Source organism: Panicum virgatum, chromosome 1N, assembly GCF_016808335.1.
Source record: "Panicum virgatum strain AP13 chromosome 1N, P.virgatum_v5, whole genome shotgun sequence".
Taxonomy (NCBI): Eukaryota; Viridiplantae; Streptophyta; class Magnoliopsida; order Poales; family Poaceae; genus Panicum; species Panicum virgatum.
In genome coordinates, this window is record NC_053145.1 from 45,046,883 (window position 1) to 45,069,896 (window position 23,014).

General features: G+C 45.0%; 2 protein-coding genes across 2 annotated transcripts; one reads left to right on the top strand and one right to left on the bottom strand.

The window, feature by feature from the left end:
- The first annotated feature begins 454 nt into the window (after window positions 1-454).
- On the top strand, window positions 455-6,357 carry LOC120653569 (putative multidrug resistance protein). Its single transcript, XM_039931284.1, has 6 exons — window positions 455-688; window positions 811-865; window positions 957-1,596; window positions 1,699-2,239; window positions 4,016-4,906; window positions 4,993-6,357. The coding sequence occupies exons 1-6, from the start codon at window positions 455-457 to the stop codon at window positions 6,355-6,357; spliced, it is 3,726 nt and encodes a 1,241-aa protein (XP_039787218.1).
- A 7,686-nt stretch (window positions 6,358-14,043) lies between these two features.
- LOC120656042 (putative multidrug resistance protein) lies at window positions 14,044-22,855 on the bottom strand. Its single transcript, XM_039934024.1, has 6 exons — window positions 22,604-22,855; window positions 22,479-22,533; window positions 21,733-22,372; window positions 21,086-21,626; window positions 15,589-16,461; window positions 14,044-15,500 (listed from the first exon to the last, which is right to left on the bottom strand). The coding sequence occupies exons 1-6, from the start codon at window positions 22,853-22,855 to the stop codon at window positions 14,136-14,138; spliced, it is 3,726 nt and encodes a 1,241-aa protein (XP_039789958.1). The 3' UTR covers window positions 14,044-14,135.
- Window positions 22,856-23,014: the final 159 nt, after the last annotated feature.

The following is a 23,014-nucleotide window of genomic DNA, read 5'->3' on the forward strand; positions in this document are numbered from 1 at the left end:
TCTGACCAGTACTTCAGTAGTATCGGCCGGAATTTGACTGTCCTGATCTCCAAATCCTTTGCTCAAATCACAAAATTTTAAATACAAGAAGTGCAGCCCTTTCATCCGTCTACAGTTCCTAGTTTAACTATTATACGAACTTGAATATGACATGTTGAGGCAGCAGCAAGCAAGCAGGTGTACAACAAAATAAGAAGAGATGCCAAGCCAGAAGATCGAGACCAACCAATGCTTGTTGGTCATACAAAATTGGGGTTCTGTTCACGGTGAAGTGCAGCCGAAGACAACCGGATCGAGCGCACTTTGCGCGTCCGATCTATGATTAGTTAAGCTACTAACTAGCTAGGTCGTGAGCTAAGTCAATTACAATAGTCCGTCGTCGCAGCTTGCAAGTTCTTCACGAGCATCTAGCAGAGGCCTGCCGGCTAGCTTGGTACCTCATCACCGGACTGGCATGGACGGCGGGGAAGCCGCAGAGACGGCCGCGGCGGCGCTCGGGCCGTCGTCGTTCATGTCGGTGTTCAAGCACGCGGACGGGGTGGACGTTGCGCTGATGGTGCTGGGCCTGTTGGGCGCCATGGGCGACGGCATGTCCACGCCGGCGATGCTGCTCATCACCAGCCGCGTCACCAACGATTTCGGCCGCGGCCCCGACCAAGTCCAGGACTTCAGCGCCAGGATCAACGCGGTATGTGTGCTCCCGGCCCTCCTCTACGCACCCATTGCTTTGCTAGCACCATCATCGTCATCACCGTCGACTGAAAAGCTTGGAACTGCATGTACGATCAACTTGCCGCTGGTCTTGATCAGAACGCAAGGAACATCGTCTTCTTGGCGTGCGCCTCCTGGGTCATGGCGTTCCTAGGTGAGCAACCAACCCTCTCACTGCTGTGCTACTTAATAGCAGCTACTTAATTTGCTGCGGCTGACCTGCACGCCCGTCTCGTCCAATGCAGAGGGGTACTGCTGGGCGCGAACGGCGGAGCGGCAGGCGTCGCGGATGCGGCCGAGGTACCTGCGGGCGGTGCTCCGGCAGGACATGGAGTACTTCGACCTCAGGCCGGCCGGCTCGGCGTCGGAGGTGGTGACCAGCGTCTCCAGCGACAGCCTCGCCGTGCAGGACGCGCTGGCCGAGAAGGTGCCCAGCTTCGTGATGAACGCCACCATGTTCGTCGGCAGCTACGCCGTGGGGTTTGCGGTGCTGGGGCGGCTCACGCTGGCGGCGCTGCCGTCCGTGCTGCTGCTCGTCGTCCCCGGCATCATGTACGGCCGCGTCCTCGTCGGCCTGGCCCGCCGGATCCGGGGCCAGTACGCGCGCCCGGGCGCCATCGCCGAGCAGGCCGTGTCGTCGGCGCGCACCGTGTACGCGTTCGCGGCGGAGAGGCGCACCGTCGAGCGGTTCTCGGCCGCGCTCGAGGAGTCGGTGCGGCTCAGGCTCAGGCAGGGGCTCGCCAAGGGCGTCGCCATCGGCAGCAACGGCGTCACCTTCGCCATCTGGGCCTTCAACGTCTGGTACGGCAGCCGCCTCGTCATGTACCACGGCTACCAGGGCGGCACCGTCTTCGCCATCTCCTCCATCATCGTCAATGGCGGCCTGTGCGTGAGGCTCGGCAACGCAGTCGGCTCTCTAGTAATTGGACCGTGGACCAATGAGGATGACACCATTAACTGACCATGCCGAGATCAAATCAAATGCAGGGCGCTGGGGAACGCCTTGTCGAACTTGAAGTACTTCTCGGAGGCGGGCTCGGCGGCGGAGAGGATTATGGAGGTGATCCGGCGGGTGCCCAAGATCGACTCGGGAAGCGACGCCGGCGAGGAGCTCACCAGCTTCGCCGGCCAGGTGGAGTTCAGGAACGTCCAGTTCTGCTACCCGTCACGCCCGGAGAGCCCCGTCCTGGTCGACTTCAACCTGCACGTGCCGGCGGGGAGCACGGTGGCGCTGGTCGGCGGCAGCGGGTCGGGGAAGTCGACGGTGATCGCGCTGCTGGAGCGGTTCTACGACCCAGCGGCCGGGGAGGTGGCGCTGGACGGCGTGGGCATCCGCCGGCTGCGGCTCAAGTGGCTGCGCTCGCAGATGGGGCTCGTCAGCCAGGAGCCGGCGCTGTTCGCCATGTCGGTGCGGGAGAACGTGCTGCTCGGCAAGGAGGATGCCACGGCGGCGGAGGTCACCGCCGCGGCCAAGGCGGCCGACGCCCACAGCTTCATCTCGCAGCTGCCGCAAGGCTACGATACACAGGTACACACGCAGCGTCCTGTCGTAGTATCAGATCAACCATGATTCCGTTTCTTAGTGCGTTGACATCTCAGTTCTCTCTAATGTCGACAGCTAAGCTGATAGCATGTTTGGCCTCTAGCTGAATTGGTTAGGTGACTCTAGTAGCACTCCTTAAATCCTCGGAAAGCTGGTAGCTTTCTCTTAATGAAATTTTTAAAGATGCTCCCTCTATTTTAAATTATAAATTATTTTAACTTTTCTAGATTCATAAATCTTGCTAGCATCTATGTATGTCTAAATATGTATCTAAAAATAAAATAAAATGGCCTATAATTTCAAACGGATGGAGTACGTAGTCATGGTTGCCGTACTGCAGCTAGCCTGGGATATAAAACTACAAACTGGACATTAGTTATTGGCACATGTATGGAACGCGTGCAGTCATTGTATAGTTCAGTGGAACTCTTTTCTTCCCTTTGTAAGTCACCGACGAGTTTTTCTTTATAATTGCAAATTAGTAATTGTATATATCTCACCATCTCGTTTTATAATCTTTACCAACCTGCCCTTCAACCTCTTGCCCATATGAGGTCATCTCCCAAGCCAATCATCGCATACACGTAAACCTCCGTCCAAAAGTACAAGATATTTACAACCCTTTGATAAAAAATAGTTCGGCTATCTAGTAAGCACAAAAGACCAAAACATATATATAAAAAAGAAGCACATGAGTAAGCAACACTGCTGCTCTTGAAAGCAACACTGCTGCTGCACATGAATAAGTCTACTCCTGTAGTCCTACACTCCTACTGCCGTAGCGGCTAAGTGAAACGGAAAAATAACAACCTAGGAAAGACCTTCCTCAAACCTAAGATTCAGAGAGAGCTGCCACCAGAGTTAACTGGCTGCCCTTCGTGCCCCAGCCTCCAAATCTCTCTTGATCCAATGGATACAAAGTCTTATGTGATCTGGATTATTTTTTTCACCTCTTTCTTTGTTTCGTGATTGTAAACGCTGAAACTTCTTTTTCTTTACCTCTTAATATATTATAATTCAAAAAGACTTTCGTGTATTCTGAAAGAAAAGTTATCCTCACATTAAATTTGAGCTCTTCGATGTACACCCAGTAGTCTCAATGAATTTATAGGACTTACCGTTGAAGCAGGAGTGTACTCATCTAGGAAGTTCAATTAGCTTGGAGAGCTCCAAGGGTACCCAGCTTGGCAGCTTCTAGTACGGTGTGATACTAGTACTAGGATTCCTCATTCCTGAAACGCAACAGTTCATTAGAAAAAGATGTGAGCTAGGTGTTCAATAGAAGCTAGCTACAACACAGGAATAGAAGCACTACATGTGTGCATCATTGGAAGGACTGTCTAGTAGTATGCATTTATTTAGAGCGCGTGGGCACACACACCATATATGTCTATTTTGCACAAGTATCAAATATGCGTGGAGATCTCCTGATCAGTATTAACTGTCTCTGTTATGTGACGAACACATCAGCTAAGTTTGAAGTGGAAAAGGAAGCCATGCATACAAAAACTTGCAGAAGTAGCTTATGATCAATTCTATATCTTCTTGGCTCTTGCCTAAGCAGAATTGCATTATATTTAGTTGTTACAAGAACTACGAACAGTTACAGTGGTTAGCTCGTCAAGCAACTAACTCATTGTAATCTGTTCACCCTGCCCCCATTAAAGACATTGCACATTGGAACTGAAGTTCTTAGCTTCTTCCATGAAAAATATGATGATGTTCCTGATCTATCACTAACCATGTCTAAAACAACAACAGGTGGGAGAGTGCGGCATCCAATTGTCCGGAGGGCAAAAGCAAAGAATTGCTATTGCCAGAGCAATCATAAAGTCACCCAAGATCCTCCTCGATGAAGCCACAAGTGCATTAGACACAAAATCAGAGCGTGCTGTGCAGGCAGCACTAGACCTGGCTTCTGTGGGCCGTACTACTATTGTCGTTGCACATCGCCTCTCTACTGTACGAAATGCTGACATGATTGCTGTCATGCAGTCTGGTGAAGTCAAGGAGCAGGGTTCCCATGATGATCTCATTGCCAATGAGAATGGCCTCTACTCCACTCTTGTCCATCTTCAGAAAACCAAAGATTCAGGTGAGATTAATAACCAGATTAGTGGAATTGGTACAGTGTCTGCTGCTATAGGACAATCCGAGAGACACAGTATGAGCAGGAGGTTTTCTTGGCCTCTCAGGTCAAGCTCGGCACGATCAGTGGGTGATGCAAAACATGATGGCAACAAAGAGGTGCCAAACCTCTCTTCCCCATCTTTCAGAAGGCTACTTATGCTTAATGCACCAGAGTGGAAGCAGGCATTGGTGGGGAGCTTTAGTGCAGTTCTGTTTGGAAGCATACAGCCTATCTATGCATATGTCATGGGGAGCATGTTCTCAGTCTACTTCTTGACAGATCACTCCGAGATCATAGATAGAACAAGGGTCTATGCACTCGTCTTTGCCGCTCTTGCGGTGCTCTCATTGTTGCTCAATATGTTGCAGCACTATAACTTCGGTGCCATGGGGGAATACCTTACAAAGAGGATTAGGGAACAGATGCTCACAAAAATTCTTACTTTCGAGATCGAATGGTTTGACAGTGATGAGAACTCCACAGGAGCCATATGCTCGCGGCTTGCCAAGGATGCCAATGTTGTAAGTACACATATACAAAATACAAAATAGATGTTAAATTCAAAAAGAATCATACCTGATCAAATATGAAAATATTTGTATTGCAGGTGAGGTCACTTGTTGGGGATCGAATGGCGCTTGTAATCCAGACAATTTCCGCTGTGTTGATTGCATGCACCATAGGCTTGGTCACTTCTTGGCGCTTGGCGCTTGTCATGATAGCAGTGCAGCCACTAATTATTGCTTGCTTTTATGCCCGTTGTGTCTTACTAAGGAGCATGTCCAAGAAATCACTACAGGCACAGTTTGAGAGCAGCAAGCTAGCTGCTGAGGCCGTCTCCAATATTCGCACCATCACTGCTTTCTCGTCCCAGAGCCTCATATTACACCTATTTGACCAAACACAGGAAGGACCACGCAAAGAAAGTGTTCGGCAGTCATGGTATGCAGGACTTGGTCTCGGCACCTCTGTGGGTCTTATGGCATGCACTTGGGCCCTCGATTTCTGGTATGGTGGCAAGCTCATGGCTGAGAATCAGATTACTGCCAAGGCTCTCTTCCAAACCTTCATGATTCTAGTAAGCACAGGCCGTGTAATTGCAGAGGCAGGTAGCATGACAACAGACCTCCTTAAAGGTGCTGAATCAGCCTCTTCCGTTTTTGCTGTTCTTGATCGGGAAACTAAAATTGACCCTGACAATCCTGAGGGATACAAACCGAAGAGGCTGAAAGGCGGGGTGGAATTTACAGGAGTTGACTTTGCATACCCTTCTAGGCCAAATGTGATTATATTCAAAGGGTTGTCCTTGACAATACATCAAGGAAAATCAACAGCCCTAGTTGGGCAAAGTGGTTCTGGCAAGTCAACCATCATTGGGCTTATAGAGCGATTCTATGACCCACTTAAAGGGATTGTGAAGATTGATGGCAGAGACATAAAAATGTACAATCTGCATGCATTGCAGCGACATATTGGGTTGGTAAGCCAGGAGCCAACACTGCTTGCAGGTACAATCAGAGAGAACATCATGTATGGCACAGAAATAGCAAGCGAGACTGAAATTGAGGATGCAGCAAGGTCCGCAAATGCACATGACTTCATCAGCAACCTCAAGGATGGATATGACACATGGTGCGGTGAGCGAGGCTTTCAGATTTCAGGAGGGCAGAAGCAACGCATTGCAATTGCCCGTGCCATCTTGAAGAATCCAGCTATCTTGCTACTAGATGAAGCTACAAGTGCACTAGACAGCCACTCCGAAAAGGTGGTGCAAGAGGCATTGGAACGAGTTATGATGGGGAGAACAAGCGTAGTGGTGGTACACAGGCTCAGCACTATCCAGAAGTGTGACTTGATTGTTGTGCTTGAGAAAGGAATTGTTGTCGAGAAAGGAACACATGCATCCCTCATGGCCAAGGCACCCTCTGGAAAATACTTTGGATTAGTTACCTTGCAGCAAGGGGGCAGCTGACACTGAGTTTTGCATGACAAATCAGAATAACTCTCCAAATTTGCAGCTCATTAAAATAAAATGATTCACCATTTTATTAACCTGGAAGAAACAATGTTCAGCAAACATTTAAAATTTCCTGTGGCAATGGCCTATTTTTCATCCCGTTGCTCTATCAGTTGATAGAAGTGTTCCAAGCTTCCAGTGTCTTCATACAGCTATTTGGATATGGATTGCATAATTGAAATGGGCAAGACATTTAGCATATATAAAGGGCGTGAGATGGAAGCAAGAAAATCTCTTCCTTCCCCTTCCTATGCAAGCCAGATTAGCTACTGGAGACAGAACAGAGTCATTTTCCCTATAGAGCGATAGACAGAACCAAGGAGAATCTCTCTATTAGATATGATGACCACGCCGTGTTTTCTTTTGCTGGAAAGCATCCACTCAGCCTTCTTGCCCAGTGTACCACTGGTGGCAGACTAATCCCTCAATATGAAAACAATATCAGAGTGAGGACAGAGTTTTTTATCCCTGTTTTGAATCCGAGACCTTTTGCTCACCGTGAAAGGCTTTGACCATTCCCAAGAAAAAAAATCTATCATCCAATTTGATCTCTCGTATAGGATTCAAAAAATAAAAAGAAGAGACTGTGACTATTTTATGTTCTACTATTATACACATAGGCCACAAATAGTCAAAGTCCAAAGATCATGGACTCAATATAGCAGGTTGCATAATGGACAGTACAAGAAGAAACAATAAGAACTGTGAGCAAGCTGGATGTCCAATTGTGAGCTTCTAGTTCCTGTGCGTGCATCTTAAGTTCTTGACATTCAACAGTGGCCACATTAGGACCAACTATTTGTTATTGAGCAGGATATGTATAAAAAATGCGTTTGTGTCCACAACCTCTAAGCTCTACAGGTAGTTCTTATTAACTGTGAGGAATACACAACGTATCATAATTCAGAAGAGCACAAAAATCATATACCGCTACCGTTTTCCCTTATCGACGCAGTACTATGAAGATTAAATATCGAGCTGAACGAACGAGATCTGATTCTGCAGGATCGCCAATAATATCATCCATGTCTGATGTCCACAATAATGCACAATAGGAAGTTATTCACCAATGCCCAAAGGTATTTCCCACAAGTCAGATCCCTAATTAAATCTGAGACAAGCAATCGATACACAGGACAACCCAAACCCAAGCGCGTTATCTGCCTCAGATTTTCTCGTACGGGAATTTAATCATTTATGCAGGTATGGTGCGTGGTGTATCACCTGAAAACCGGCCAGAGCAAGAGGAGCCGGGGTGCTGATGGTAGCGCCGGGTGGTTCGTCAATGGCGCGGCGCCGGCCCTGGATTGGATGCCGATGAGCGTGGTTGGAGGCTTGTTCTAGCTGGGCGACGGTGGCGTCGGCGGCGCGGGCGCGCGGCGGGGCACGGCGACGGAGCGGTTTCCGCCTCCAAGAGGTTCTCTTCTCGCGTATGTCTTCTACAGCCGTTTACATGTTTTCATTTCTGGGCTTTCTGGGGGCCCGTTCCGGCAATGGGCCTCTTGCTGCAGGCTTCTTGTTATTAGGAGATTATGATGGAATAAAATTCTGTCAATATTTCCTGCGCCCGTGGAAATAAAAATGCAAAAAAACCCAAGAAATTAATTTTTTTCTGGAGCAAAACCAAGGAATTTGTTACGAACTAAAGGTTCGTTTGATCTCATCCTTGACACGGGTCAACAGGCGCAAGCGGTTGGCCACACCCCCTCGCGGATGGATCGACGTGACGGTTCCAGAAGCACTACAGAGGGGCATCAGTTACTGTTTACATCTTGTATAAATAGATTCATTTGATCAATGGAAATCTCTCTCGGTTCCTTTGGGAATCATTGTTCCTACTCGCGATTCACATCAAAATACGTTATCAGTCACGCACTCGAGACACTGAGAAAGAAGGCCAAGAAGAGAAGAAGAACAGAACAGAGGAAAAACTCCCGGCGACTTCGACTCGCGAGGTACGATGCCTAGACGTTTACCGTCAATGGACGACATCGTTGTCTCTGTTCTTCGTCTTTCTCGCCAGCAGCGCACTCGATGGGTCCAACTTTTCTCAATGGGCGACGGACATCAAGGTCAATCTGTCAGTTCGTGGACTGTATCAGTGTTTGACTCCACCTGATGCAAATGATCCACCTATACTAGAGACATTGAAATATGGGGTCTTATATATTTTAAGAAACCATATTCATCCAGATTTGAAGTCGGAGTACATGTTGAAGATGGACCCATTGAGGTTGTGGGATTCCAAGCAAAGGTATAAACAGCAAAAGATGATTATCTATTCTGAGAGACTTCCTATGAGTGGAACCAGTTGCGCATCTAGGATTTCAAATTCGTTGATGCATACAACCATGCTGTTCATAAGATAAGCCAGAAACTCAAGTTCTGTGACAAGGAGCCCTCTGATGCTGATACGATTGAGAAGACAATGTCCACAATGCTTCCATCAGAGCGACTCATCACTCAGCAGTACCGTGAGAAGGGTTTCACAGTCTACGCAAATCTGATACAGACTTTGCGCCAGGCAGAGAAAAATCATGGGCTCACTGTATGGAACTCACAGCAGCGACCTCCGGGCACTGCTCCTCTGCCTGAAGTGCATGTCACTCAAAGGACTGGGAGGGATGGCTCTAGTAGTCACCCTAGAAACCATTCTGGTGGTAAGCGGAAGAAGTTCCGTAAACCTCGGGGAAACTTCAACAACAAGGGAAAAGACATTTTTAAACCCAAAAGCAACAACAGCAATAAGGCTTGTTTCAAGTGTGGTTGTCATGACTTTGCTAAGAAATGCAAGACCCCTCAGCATCTGGTGGATCTGTATCAGAAGTCCACGGGCAATGGGCAGAAGGTTCAAGGAAAGAAGTATGAAGCACACTTCGTCACTCATGAGCATGAGGCTGGCACTTCGGCCCCAAACTCCAATGGAGCGAGACCAAGTGAGACCAAGACTCTCCATCAGGGGGAGACTTCTTCGGGTGACGACAAGATGATCGTGGAGTACGAGTCCAACGACATCTTTAGGGACCTTAACTATATTCGTTATCCTATTAGTTATGTATTTGGATAATTCGATTTGCAAGACTTGTAATATTGTGACATGATGTTGTCCTTACTTTGGTTGTACTAGCACTATGTTTACAATATTTATGACATTCATATGTGTTTCTATATATTTGCATGAATTTCTATGTTTAATTCTGCAAATTATATAGATTTTCTACGGGAGTTGATCCGATGGAGGAAGAGATGTGCCTAGTGGACAGTTGTTCATCAAATACTGTACTTAGGGAAATAAAATATTTTCAGACTCTCACCAAGAGAGAAGGAAATGTTTTAACCATCGCTGGACGCGATGCTATGATAGTGGGTTCTGGACGAGCCACTATTGTACTTCCTATGGGTACGCAGATAACAATCGAAGAAGCATTGTTATATCTTGATGCAACTCGTACCCTCCTAAACTACAAAGATATCCGTTGTAATGAAATTCATGTTGAAACACATGAAGAGAATAAGGAGGAGTTCCTCTTATTCACCAAGGACAACGGATTAGGCAAAGAAACACTAGATAAGGTGTCATCTCTCCTGTCTAGATTGTACTATACATACATAAAGCCCGTACTGCATGTTGCATACAAGGTGATTTTTCAAAACGCCGATGCATTCTAGGTTTGGCATGATCGACTTGGGCATCCCGGAGTTGGGATGATGAGGAAAATCATAGGCAATTCGATTGGTCATGATTTGAGTAGTGCTAAATTTCCACAATCTTCGGATGTCATGTGCACTTCGTGTGCAACTGGGAAATTGATTTTGAGATCGTCGTATCTCAAAATTAAGGAAGAGCCTCTCAAATTCTTTGAGCGTATCCAAGGTGACATATGTGGACCAATTCAACCATTATCGGGACCATTCAGGTATTTCATGATTTTGATTGACGCTTCTACGCGTTGGTCACATGTGTCGTTGTTGTCGACACGCAACCATGCATTCGCTAAATTGATCGCTCAGGTTATTAAACTAAAAGCGTATCATCTTGAACATCCGATAAAGTCCATAGGAATAGATAATGCTACAGAGTTCACATCACATGCCTTCAATGACTATTGTATGGCACAAGGAATTGAACTACAACATTCGGTTCCATATGTTCACACCCAGAACGGATTGGCAGAAGCTCTAATCAAGAGGATTAAGCTTATCGCTAGACCAATATTGCAAGGTTGTAATCTACCAACAACGTGTTGGGGTCATACAGTCTTACATGCTGCAGACTTGATACAACTACGTCCAACTGCCTACCATACAGCTTCCCCGCTGCAAATGGTGCGAGGTGATCCTCCAAATATTTCCCATCTACGGAAATTCAGTTGCGCTATGTACGTACCGATCTCACCACCCAAGTGAACATCGATGGGGCCTCATAGGAAAATGGGGATCTATGTGGGATTTATATCTCCATCGATCATAAAATACCTGGAGCCTATGACTGGGGATTTTCTCACGGCCCGGTTCACTGATAGTATCTTCAATGAAGATCATTTCCCGGTTTTAGGGGGAGAATTTAAGTACCACATTGAAAGCTAGGAAATAAACTGGGATGCAAAGGGCATCGCTAATGAGGATCCTCGTACTCAGGAATCAGAACTGCAAGTTCTAAGAATTCTGAATTTGCAAAACATAGCAAATAATCTGCCAGACGCATTTACTACTGGTGAAGATGTCACAAAGTCATATATACCCGCTAGAAATGTGCCAGAAAGAATAGAGGTACCAAAAAAAACTATTCAACTTCCTTCTTCTGGGAAGAGTGGAAGAAGTACGGCAATTCCTGCAGGTGCGGCTTCTCGTAAGCGCAATAGGAAAGAGAAGGATACTCCTTCTATACCAGCAAATATAACTCAACGGTCAGTTGAGAGAAGTGAAGTGGATAGGAAAATTCCACATCCCGCATCAACAATGCACACCTTTTCTAATGCTGGGACTTCGGAACGCCCTGACGATGTCGATTTGGGAAATAACGAGCCGTCGAGAGGAGTACAAGAAATTTCCATAAATTATCTTGATACTAGAGAGACATATGATCGTAAGGTTATAGTTGTCGACATATACTTCTCCGAATCATTTGCTGAGAATCTCCATAAAGATCCATAACCTAAGTCTATGGCAGAGTGCAAGAAGCGCTCATATTGGGATAAATAGGAGGCAATTGATGCGGAGTTAGCCTCGCTTGCTAAGAGAGAGGTATTCTCATCAGTGATAACTACACCTCCTAAAACCTTTTCTGTGGGTTTTAAATGGGTTTTCATTCGGAAGCGGAATGAAAACAATGAGGTGGTGAGATACAAAGCAAGGATAGTAGCACAAGGGTTCACGCAGAGACCCGGAGTTGATTTTAATGAAACATATTCTCCAGTTATGAGTGGAATTACGTTCCGATATCTTATATCATTGGCAGTACAAAAACGTCTATCTATGCAGTTGATGGACGTAATGACCGCATATCTGTATGGGTCACTTGATTCGGATATTTACATGAAAGTTCCCGATGGGATTCTATACCGAATTTGGACGCGAATCGCAACATGTATTGTGTAAAACTAAAAAGGTCTTTGTATGGCCTTAAGCAGTCGGGACGAATGTGGTACAACCGACTGAGTGAGTACCTTATGCAGAAGGGTTACTCTAATAGTGATGATTGCTCATGTGTCTTCATCAAAAGATCCTCGTCAGGATTTTATATTATATCTGTGTATATTGACGATATCAACATTATTGGTAATACACAGAATATTGATGAAGCTCGCAATCATTTTAAGACGGAGTTTGATATGAAGGATTTGGGTAAAACCAAATTTTGCATTGAATTGCAAATTGAGCACCTTCATTCAGGAATCCTAGTGCACCAGTCTACTTATATCCAGAAAATATTGGAGAAATTCAATATGGATAAGTCATATCCAGCCAAGGCTCCCATGGTTGTAAGATCTATTGATCTCGAAAAAGATGTTTTTCGACCACGGGACGAGGGAGAAGAGATATTGGGGTCAGAATTCCCCTATCTCAGTCTCATTGGAGCACTTATGTATCTCGCGAATAGCACCAGGCCTGATATTGCTTTCGCAGTGAATTTACTTGCAAGACATAGTGCTGTTCCGGCGAAACGTCATTGGGCAGGAGGAAAATAGATCCTAAGATACCTGAATGGCACAAAAGACTTGGGTTTGTTCTATCAGAAAAACCAAGATCCTACGTTGGTTGGATACACTGATGCTGGCTATTTGTCTGATCCACATAATGCCAGATCGCAGACAGGATTCGTTTTCTTACATGGTGGAACTGCCATTTCTTGGAAATTGTCTAAACAGACATTAATGGCAACTTTCACAAATCATTCTGAGATAATTGCACTTTATGAAGCATCACGGGAGTGTGTATGGCTTCGCAGAATGATTAACCACATACAACAGTCGTGTGGTATTGGTTCTTTGGAATCACCAACCATTATCTATGAGGATAATGCTGCTTGTGTTACTCAGATGCAAACATGCTACATAAAGAGCAACATCACGAAGCATATTGCTCCTAAGTTGTTTTATCCTCACGAACTCCAACAGAGTGGTGAGATAAACATCTTGCAAACGAAGTCTTGTGATAATCTTACTGATTTATTCACAAAGTCCTTACCTGCTTCAACATTTGAGAAATGTGTTAGAGGTATTGGTATGAGAAGACTTCGGGATTTGCAAGATTCAGGGGGAGATACCCCAAGTGGTATGCCTTGTTAGAATGCATCACATTGTACTCTTTTTCTCTTTATGAGTTTTTTCCATGGGGTTTTCTCTATAAAGGTTTTTAATGAGGCAATGTTGACACAAGTATATGTCAGTATTTCTAATTTTTCCTACGGGGTTTTTATGGAAATGCAAAAGACATAGATTATTCTATTGAACTCGTTGAGTTAATGGAGTAATCATAAGAAGGGAATATTTCTCTTTTTTCCCACTGGTTTTTTGAGGAATAAAGCAAGTTCATTGATCAAAGGTGGATTCGATCAAGGGGGAGTGTTACGAACTAAAGGTTCGTTTGATCTCATCCTTGACACGGATCAACAGGCGCAAGCGATTGGCCACACCCCCTCGCGGATGGATCGACGTGACGGTTCCAGAAGCACTACGGAGGGGCATCAGTTACTGTTTACATCTTGTATAAATAGATTCATTTGATCAATGGAAATCTCTCTCGGTTCCTTTGGGAATCATTGTTCCTACTCGCGATTCACATCAAAACAGAATCAAATGTTTTTTCGTCGCCCGTGGGCTGCCAAAATCCGTTTGGCTGAAAGCATCGGCAAGCACCCCGCTGAAAAGCCAAACTATCCTATATAATTCTTCTGTTTTTTATATACCACATTATGTTATTAAGTTTGTTGTAAATTAAACTTGTTCATCAACTTTAACCAAATTTATTAAAAAATGTAACAACATCTATGCTACCAGATATTACACTATTAAAATATATTTCATAATGGATTCAATGAAATAAATATATGTGCTCGCGGCACACGCATGCAAAGGGCTACTGATGGGAACGGACGGCGCCGAGCGGGAATAAAAATTCAGTGCGGACGGACCCCAAATTCTCTCCCGTGCGGGACCCATTTTGCCACAGGAAATTTCATTGGTTTGCTGAATATTGGAAAACGATGCTGTATTGTCACAGAACCAGCTGCGTCAGTTGCATCCTTGCTGCAACCTAACCAATCTAAAGTAAGTGCCGGAGGGACCCTTGGCCATGAGGGCTGCATGTGTCCCCTTCTCCACAATCGTTCCCCTATCAAGCACGGCGATCATGTCGCAGTTCATGATGCTGGTGAGCCTGTGCGCCACCACTACAGTTGTCCTGCCGATCATCACCCGGTCCAGCGCCTCCTGAACCACATTTTCAGACCGGCTGTCCAGCGCGCTTGTAGCTTCATCTAGCAGCAGGATGGAAGGGTTTTTCAGGATGGCACGAGCGATCGCGACGCGCTGCTTTTGCCCTCCGGAGAGCTGAAAGCCTCGGTCGCCGCACCACGTGTCGTACCCATCCTTGAGGTTGCTGATGAATTCATGTGCATTTGCAGACCTCGCAGCATCCTCGACTTCTGCCTCGCTCGAGGTTTCCGTACCGTACATGATGTTCTCTCTAATGGTGCCTGCAATCAGTGTTGGCTCCTGGCTGACCAGCCCAATGTGTCGCCGCAATGCCCTGAGATTGTATGTTCTTATGTCTCTGCCGTCGATCTTCACCACCCCTGCAAGTGGGTCATAGAATCGCTCGATAAGCGCGATGATGGTTGACTTGCCGGAGCCACTTTGCCCAATGAGTGCCGTTGACTTGCCCTGCTGTATGCTCAAGGAAAATCCTCTGAAGATGACTGCATCTGGCCTTGATGGGTATGCGAAATCAATGTTCAGAATGTCCACCTCGCCTTTGATCTTCTCTGGCTTGTACCCATCAGGACTGTCAGGGTCAATTTCTGTTTCCCTGTCAAGAACAGCGAACAATGAAGCAATTGCATCCGAGCCTCTAGCAAGATCCGTTGTTGTGCTACCTGCTTCTGCAATCACACGCCCTGTGGTCACTAAGATCATGAAGGTCTGCATGAGCTCCTTGGTGTCGATGTGGTGCTCGGCCATGAGCTTGCCGCCGTACCAAAAATAAAGGGCCCATGAACATGTCATAAGGGCCAAGGAGGTGCCCAGGCCGAGCCCCGAAAACCATGACTGCCGAATGCTTTCCTTGTGTGGCCCATTCTGTGCTTGCTTAAAGAGGCGTAGGATGCAAGCTTGGGACGAGAAGGCACTGACAGTGCGAACGTTGGACACAGCTTCAGCGGCCAGCTTGCTGCTCGGAGACTGTGCTTCTACTGACTTCTTGAACATGCTCTTTAGCAAGACACGCCGAGTATAGAAGCAGATGATGATCAGAGGCTGCACTGCTAACATGACAACCGCAAAACGCCAAGCGATGACCATGCCCATGGTGCAGGCGATGAGCACCGCAGAGCCTGCTTGGACAAGCAGAGCCATTCGGTCACCCACGAGTGACCTCACCTACAAAAAAAAACTATGCTTTGATTAAGTTTGATTCTTTTTCAAGTACGATCGATCATAAACTTTAGCCATTTGCCTATGTACATACCGCATTGGAATCCTTGGCTAGCTGCGAGCAGATGGCACCAGTAGAGTTCTCTTCACGATCAAACCACCCAATCTCAAATGTAAGGACCTTTGCTAGCATCTGTTCCCTGATCCTCTTTGTGAGGTATTCGCCCATGAAACCGAAGCTGTAATGCTGTCCAATATTGAGCAAGAATGAGAGCACTGAAAGAGCAACAAACAAGAGAACATAGACCCTAGTTTTTTCCTTAATCTCGGCATGATCTGCCAAGAAGTAGACTGAAAACATGCTCCCCATTCCATATGCATGCACGGGTTGGATGCCTCCAAACACAACAGCACTGAAGCTCCCGATTAGCATCTGCTTCCACTCTGGTATGCTGATCATAAGTAGCCTTCTGAAGGATGGGACTGGAGGCATTGATGATGACGACTTCTCTATACTGTCATCGTTTCCTACATCTCGTCCCAAAGATGACTCCCTGCTCATGTTGTGCCTATTGGATTGTCCAGCAGCAACAGATGTACTAGCGATTCTGCTGATCTCATGGACTTCATGTAAGTCTCCAGTCTGCTGAAGACGAGTAAGAGATGTGTAGAGGCCATTCTCAATAGCACTGAGCTCATCGTGGGAGCCTAGCTCTTTGACTTCACCGGACTGCATGACAGCGATCATGTCAGCATTCCGGATGGTGGAGAGGCGATGTGCAACAACAATAGCTGTTCGACTCGTAGAGGCTAGGTCAAGCGCCTCTTGCACGATACGCTCCGACTCCGTGTCCAGTGCACTCGTGGCTTCATCGAGCAGGAGGATCTTGGGCGACTTCAAGATTGATCTGGCTATAGCAATCCTCTGCTTCTGCCCGCCAGACATTTGGACACCACTCTCACCCACCTGTTGTTATATATTTCTGAACTGGTTAGTATCACAGTAATTAAGAACATGAGCTCATATTTCAAAGTAGACAGAATTCTAGCTCAGAGGTCGTTAGATGGGGTTCAACTGCTAGTTTCTTGACGAGCAAAACTGTAGTTTCTTGGGCCTAAACGTACTTGGACTTACAATCACTTCTTCCAAAATTCCAAATGGCTGGATATATGAGAACTTAACTTGAATATGGGTATACCTGCGTACGCTTTTCCAAGAGATTGAAGCATCATCTTACTGTAATTTGTTGTTAGATTTATTGTAATTTGCTTAACCCTGTAAATATTTATGCCTTTTAATAAATGTTTCCTTAAAAAAGCATCATCTTATTGTTACTAATTACTAATTGGAGGCTCCTTCTGAAGTTTCCACGTGCAACTACATAGGATCTTAGGTGGACACTCTAAAATACTATTATTAACTAGCAAGGTGGCCCGCGCAAATAGCGCGGGTAGCTAGCTCTTTTTTCCAATATTTAGAATTTTTTACTCCAAAGTAATAGATGCAAATAGTTTTGTTTAGACATGTAATTATAATAATTGCCACATGTGCTATCTATGTTTTTTGTACTATCATATTCTATGGTGTTTTTACATGACTTAATAGAGAAATGAGTACCTTATATAGAATCATATCTTTTGGCTATTTACTGAAACTAACTAATTATTTTAAATATTTACTTTTGACATGAGTATTTCCTTTTTAATTTTATTGTAAATACACAATTTTTGTAAGTGTTTTAGTTACAGTGCGTGATAACTTATTCCAAATTTTTTAGAAAAAAGATTCAGGTATGTTGTTCAATATATACTGCTAAAAGTAACAATATACTTTATTTTCTTTATCCTTCAATCACCCATTGATATAACCCCATATATGCATGCCCCCATATTAGCTTTGGTATAGCTATAACATGGTCACCACCCCCGATGGTACACATCTTTTCCTCCAGTCGAGCCCTACATGTGGCTTGCTATAGACTGTATGCATGTGAAACATCAAATGTTTTAGATGCTTTGTTCTAGCTCGCATCGACACTCTACCGTGATTGCATCATATTTTCTCTCTCCTAAATGTTTTAATCTCAGTTATCAATTAATCACAATGCTTCTCGTAGTCGCTAGTGGTGACACTATACTTTTGTAATAGCAACAGTCTGTAGTCTATGTAAGGTAACGTCTGCGTAAGGTAATGCTCAACCTGGTGAATGGGTTGAGATTATGTTGTGGCTGCACCAATGTGCTATCATTGCCATGCTCTATTTTTTTCATACCCTTGTTATTACTACTGTGATTTTCAATTCTAGAGACTCTTATTAGCTCACTGCTTTTCTGGATTGAAATTGATTCTTAATAGTGTAATTATTTTTTTCTATATTTTGATTGTACAATTATTCTCTATATATATGCTGCAGCTAAATTTATTTTTCTAACAAAATACTATTTTTTCCATGTTAGTAATTACCCGGCCATCTTGTAATCTGACCATGCTGAATTTTTTTCTGTGTTTTCTTTTAATCATAGTTCCATATAAGCTGCTGCTATTAAGTTGTGCTTCTCTATGGCCGCCTTACTAATGTAGTCATGCCTCCAAATTTTTTTCACAGTGCACATTGTCCAACTTGGCAATTATTTTCTCCATTACACATCCATAATGCAGTGAGCATGCTAATGTGCAGGGTAAATCTATAAATCAAGCTAAGGCAATCAATAAATTTTAACCATGTTTAAGCTTCAATTCCAAAAACCATATACCCTCCTTTTTATTGTAGGAAGCACGTACATGTGCTATAAATCACAACTTGACCCGACTCTCCTCTTTTCTTACAACTTTCCATCCATACTGCATGTGCTTACTTTTTTGTTGTTTTGGTGCACTATTGAGGCGACCGAATTAAACTATTCAATCATGATAATTGAATCTTGATCACATGATTAAAAAGATTCTACATATAGGTCATATTTTTAGTTAACGTGAGAACCTGGAAATCCAGGTTGATCAAGACACCTATTAAGTTAGGAAAAGAAAGATTATTATTGAAATTTCAGTTTTATATGTGTATTTATTAGTTGTATTTGATATAGGCTATTTGAGTAAGTATAGACCCGTTGGATTTTCATAAAATTCAATAGTGTAACTCTTCTCTTTTTTTTCCGGTAATTTCTAGATCCACTCAGTGAACATGGTAGCTTTTTATTTTATTTTTAATTTTGAACAGGTTAAGTTCTATTTTTTTATTTTTTCCAAATCTAAATTTAGTTATCTAATTATCGTATTCGGTATGGACTCTTTGATCACATCCTAATTTTTCTTACTTTTTTAAATTTAGAATTATTTATTTACTAATTGTTGGATCAAGTCTTAACTTTTTTTATTTTTCAAATTCTAAACTTAGCTATCTACTAATTGTATTCGTTAAGTACAATTTGGTATATTCTTAATATTTTAATTTTGAAATTAGTATTTACTGGGTTAAATCCTAATTCTCTTATTTTTCTAATTTTAAATTTAGCTATCTACTAATTGTATACAATGCAGAATCTTTATTTTTTTTCTTAATTTTTTTATTTTTCAAATTATCTATTTACTAATTATGTTTGATATATACTCTTGAGTTAGTTTAGATCGTTACATCTTCGTAAAATCCAACAGTATAAATTCCTCTCTTTTTTAAATTAACACTAAAATTTTTAGACACTCTCGACGAACGCGGTGCATTATTTTAACACTCTTGAGCTATTTCCTTCCTAATTTGTTTCTTAATCCCTATACAAATTAATTACTAATTTTTTATTTTATCTAGTTGTTAGTCATATTTGATATGTACTCTTTGGTCAACTATTAAAATCTTTATATTATTATAGGTTTACATCATGTAAATAAAAACTAATAGAGTTCATATTTCTCTTTTTTTAATACATACAATCGGCAAAAAATATTTAAGTAATTGTTTGGTGTTCCAAGTTGTTCACTACTACATTGCACAGAAAATCACATACCACAAGCAATCCTAACCTTCACTGATCGAGCTTGAGGTAACAGCTAGTACTCCCGCAGATCCGACCTGATCCAACAATCCTACTTTTGTAAGATGTTAATCGGATGGAGGATGAATCTAGCATGAGGCGGGTGCTGCTGCTGCATGGGTGGTGATATGTGCCACGGCCGCGGCGTAACGGCTGGCGGCCTGATGTGTTGGTTGTCGAGCGATGGGAGATGCATGCGCGTCAAAGCAGGAGAGAATGGGACGGCACGCTCGCTTCTGTGGCTTCTACATATCGGTGCCAAGCCAAGCTGCGTCTACATAGCATCATATTGCATATGCGTTATATTTGGTGCGGACTCTTCGGTCATATACTAATTTTTCTTATTTTTAAATTTCAAAAGCTATTTATTAATCGTATTTGATATGGACTCTTGAGTTTTTTTTACACCGTTAGATCTTCATAAAATCCGACGGTGCACATCCTTTTTTTTAGATTAACGTGGAAATTTCTAGACCCTCTCAGTGAACGTGGTGGCTTCTTTTAACTTTTTCTAACACTCCCTTATTAATACAATAGATAGATTGGAAGCTCATTTTGAAGCCTTCACATCAAGCCACTTATCATCCTAAGTAGATACTCTAAAAAAATCAAGAAATTCTTACAAAAATTAGAAACATTCAGCCACCAATCCACCAACTCTAATCATAATATTTGCTGAATCTGTTATCTTTTCTAATAAATTACACACTTCTGCTATTACAAAAATAGACTAAAGTAACCCCTAAATATGTATCAAAATTACCCACCTCTACCATTATATTAAAAAATCTAAGTAACCCCCTAACCTTGTTGTAAATTACCCACCTACGCTATTATAAAAATAATACAAAACCCGCTAAATTTGCATATAAATTATCTAGTTATGTCATTATTAAAAATTAAAGTAACCACTAAATCTGAATTTAAACTATATAATTATAACAAAAATTAAAGTGTACCAATATAAATTCTAAATTACTATTTCTATCATCATTATTATTATATTATGTATGCTATTGTTTATAAAAAATTCTACTTATGATATGTGTCACCATATATTCATATATAATAAAAGAGATAAGAATACCAATTCACAAATAAATAGTTCCATTAAATATATATCAAATATACATGGAGGTGTGATGCAAAATCAAATCTATTGCAACTAGATAATGATAATTATGTATTTTAGAGTATGTGTTAGAATATTTAATAGACGAAAGATGGTACGATATAGATAATTATAATTATTATCTATAAGTTTTATTTTTATATAATTCTAATTAGCCTGTGCAGGAGCACAGGCTGATGGGCTAGTTACAGAATAAAAAACCTATAAAAACTCACTAAGTTTCTATGAGCTGAGGCACTCTTAGGTATGAGATATCCATAGTAAATTACTCCCTTCATTCTATAATGTAGGTAATTTATTTCTAGAATATTATGTATCTCGATGTATAGTAAAATTTATATGTCTAGAAAATTAAAAGGATATATAATTTGAAATGGAGGAACCACAGTCACAGGTGATAAGTAGTGCGGTGCAGGACGAAAATATAAATTACTTGTGTGTTGTAGCCCTGCGGCAGCTTCGTGATGAAGTCGTGTGCGTTGGCCGCCTTGGCAGCAACGATGATCTCCTCCACCGTGGCGTCTTCCTTGCCGAACTGTATGTTCTCCATTATCGATGTCGCCAACAATGGTGGCTCCTGGCTGACAAGCCCCATCTGCGAGCGCAGCCACTTGACCCGCAGCCGCCGGATGTCGACGCCGTCCAGCAGGACCTCCCCGGACGATGGGTCGTAGAAACGCTCTAGCAGTGCTATCACCGTCGACTTCCCCGAGCCGCTGCCGCCGACTAGCGCCACCGTGCGCCCCGCCGGCACGCGCAGGCTGAAACCAGCGAGCACTGGGCACTCCGGTCGCGACGGGTAGCGGAAGCCGATGTTCCTGAACTCCACCTCCGCGGTGACATCGGGCAGCTCCTCGCCGTCGTCGCTCGCCGAGTCGATCTTGGGCACCCGACGGATCACCTCCAGGATCCTCTCCGCCGCCGCGCCCGCCTCGGAGAAGTACTTCACGTTCGACAGCCCGCTCCCCAGAGCCCTGCACGCACGCACGGTTGATGCTGATTCGTCAATGGCGCCGCCACCATTGTCGATCCTCACCGATGAATGCAGAGTACTAGCAGCCCGGCCATTCACGTACGTACAGGCCACCGTTGACGATGGCGGAGGAGATGGCGAAGACGGTGCCGCCCGGGTAGCCGTGGTACATGACGAGGCGGCTGCCGTACCAAATGTTGAAGGCCCAGATGGCGAAGGTCACGCCGTTGCTGCCGAGGGCGACGCCCTTGGCGAGCCCCTGCTTTACCCCGAGCCGCGCCGACTCCTCGAGCGCGGCGGCGAACCGCGCGACGGTGCTACCCTCCGCCACCGAGGCGTACACGGCGCGCGCCGACGACACGGCCTGCTCGGCGACGGCGCCCGGGCGCCCGTACTGGTCCCTGATCCGGCGGGCGATGCCGGCGAGGAACCGGCCATAGACGACCCCGGGGACGACGAGCAGCAGCGCGGACGGCAGCGCCACCAGCGCGAGCCTCCAGAGCACCGCGAAGCCGAGGACGTAGCAGCCGACGAACAGGGCGACGTTCATAGCGAAGTTCGGGAGCTTCTCTGCCAGCGCGTCCTGCACGGCGAGGCTGTCGCTGGAGACGCTGGTCGCCACCTCCGACGCCGAGCCGGCCGCCCTGAGGTCGAAGTACTCCATGTCCTGCCGGAGCACCGCTCGCAGGTACCTCGCCCGCATCCGCGACGCTTGCCGCTCCGCCGTGCGCGCCCAGCAGTAGCCCTCTGACGACACATCGAACGCACTGCGCCTCAGATCAGTTCAGAGCTCAGACCGATCGATCCTCCTCTGAAATCTGAATCATGCGTGTGCTGGGGAGTTGTTAATTACCTAGGAACGCCATGACCCATGAGACGCACGCCAAGAAGACGAGGTTCCTCGCGTTCTGTGATCAGATCATATCAGGATGCAATGCGATGGCAAGCAAGCTGCCTCGTCAGTCTCCGGTAACCTACCTCGTCTATCCTGGACGTGAACTCCCGGACGAGGCCGGGGCCGCGACCCAAGTCGTTGGTGACGCGGATGAAGAGGAGCAGCGTCGCCGGGAACGACAAGCCGTCGCCCATGGCGCCCACCAGGCCCAGCAGCATCAGCGCCGCGTCCACCGCGTCCGCGTGCGCGAACACCGACATGAACGACGGCGACGACCGCGCCGCCGCCGGCGCTTCTTCCTTCTCCCCTGCGGCCGTTGCCGCGCTGCTACCCATGTCCGGCGAGCTCGCGCGCATCGCTAGGCTGGCAGCTAGTGTGTGTGTGTGTGTGTGTTTTGAGACAGGTTGGCAGCTAGCTGGAGTTGATTTCAGTTTTGTGGGACCGATGCGATCGACACGAAAGGATTGCGATCTTGGCCTGGCGTGTTGGCGAGT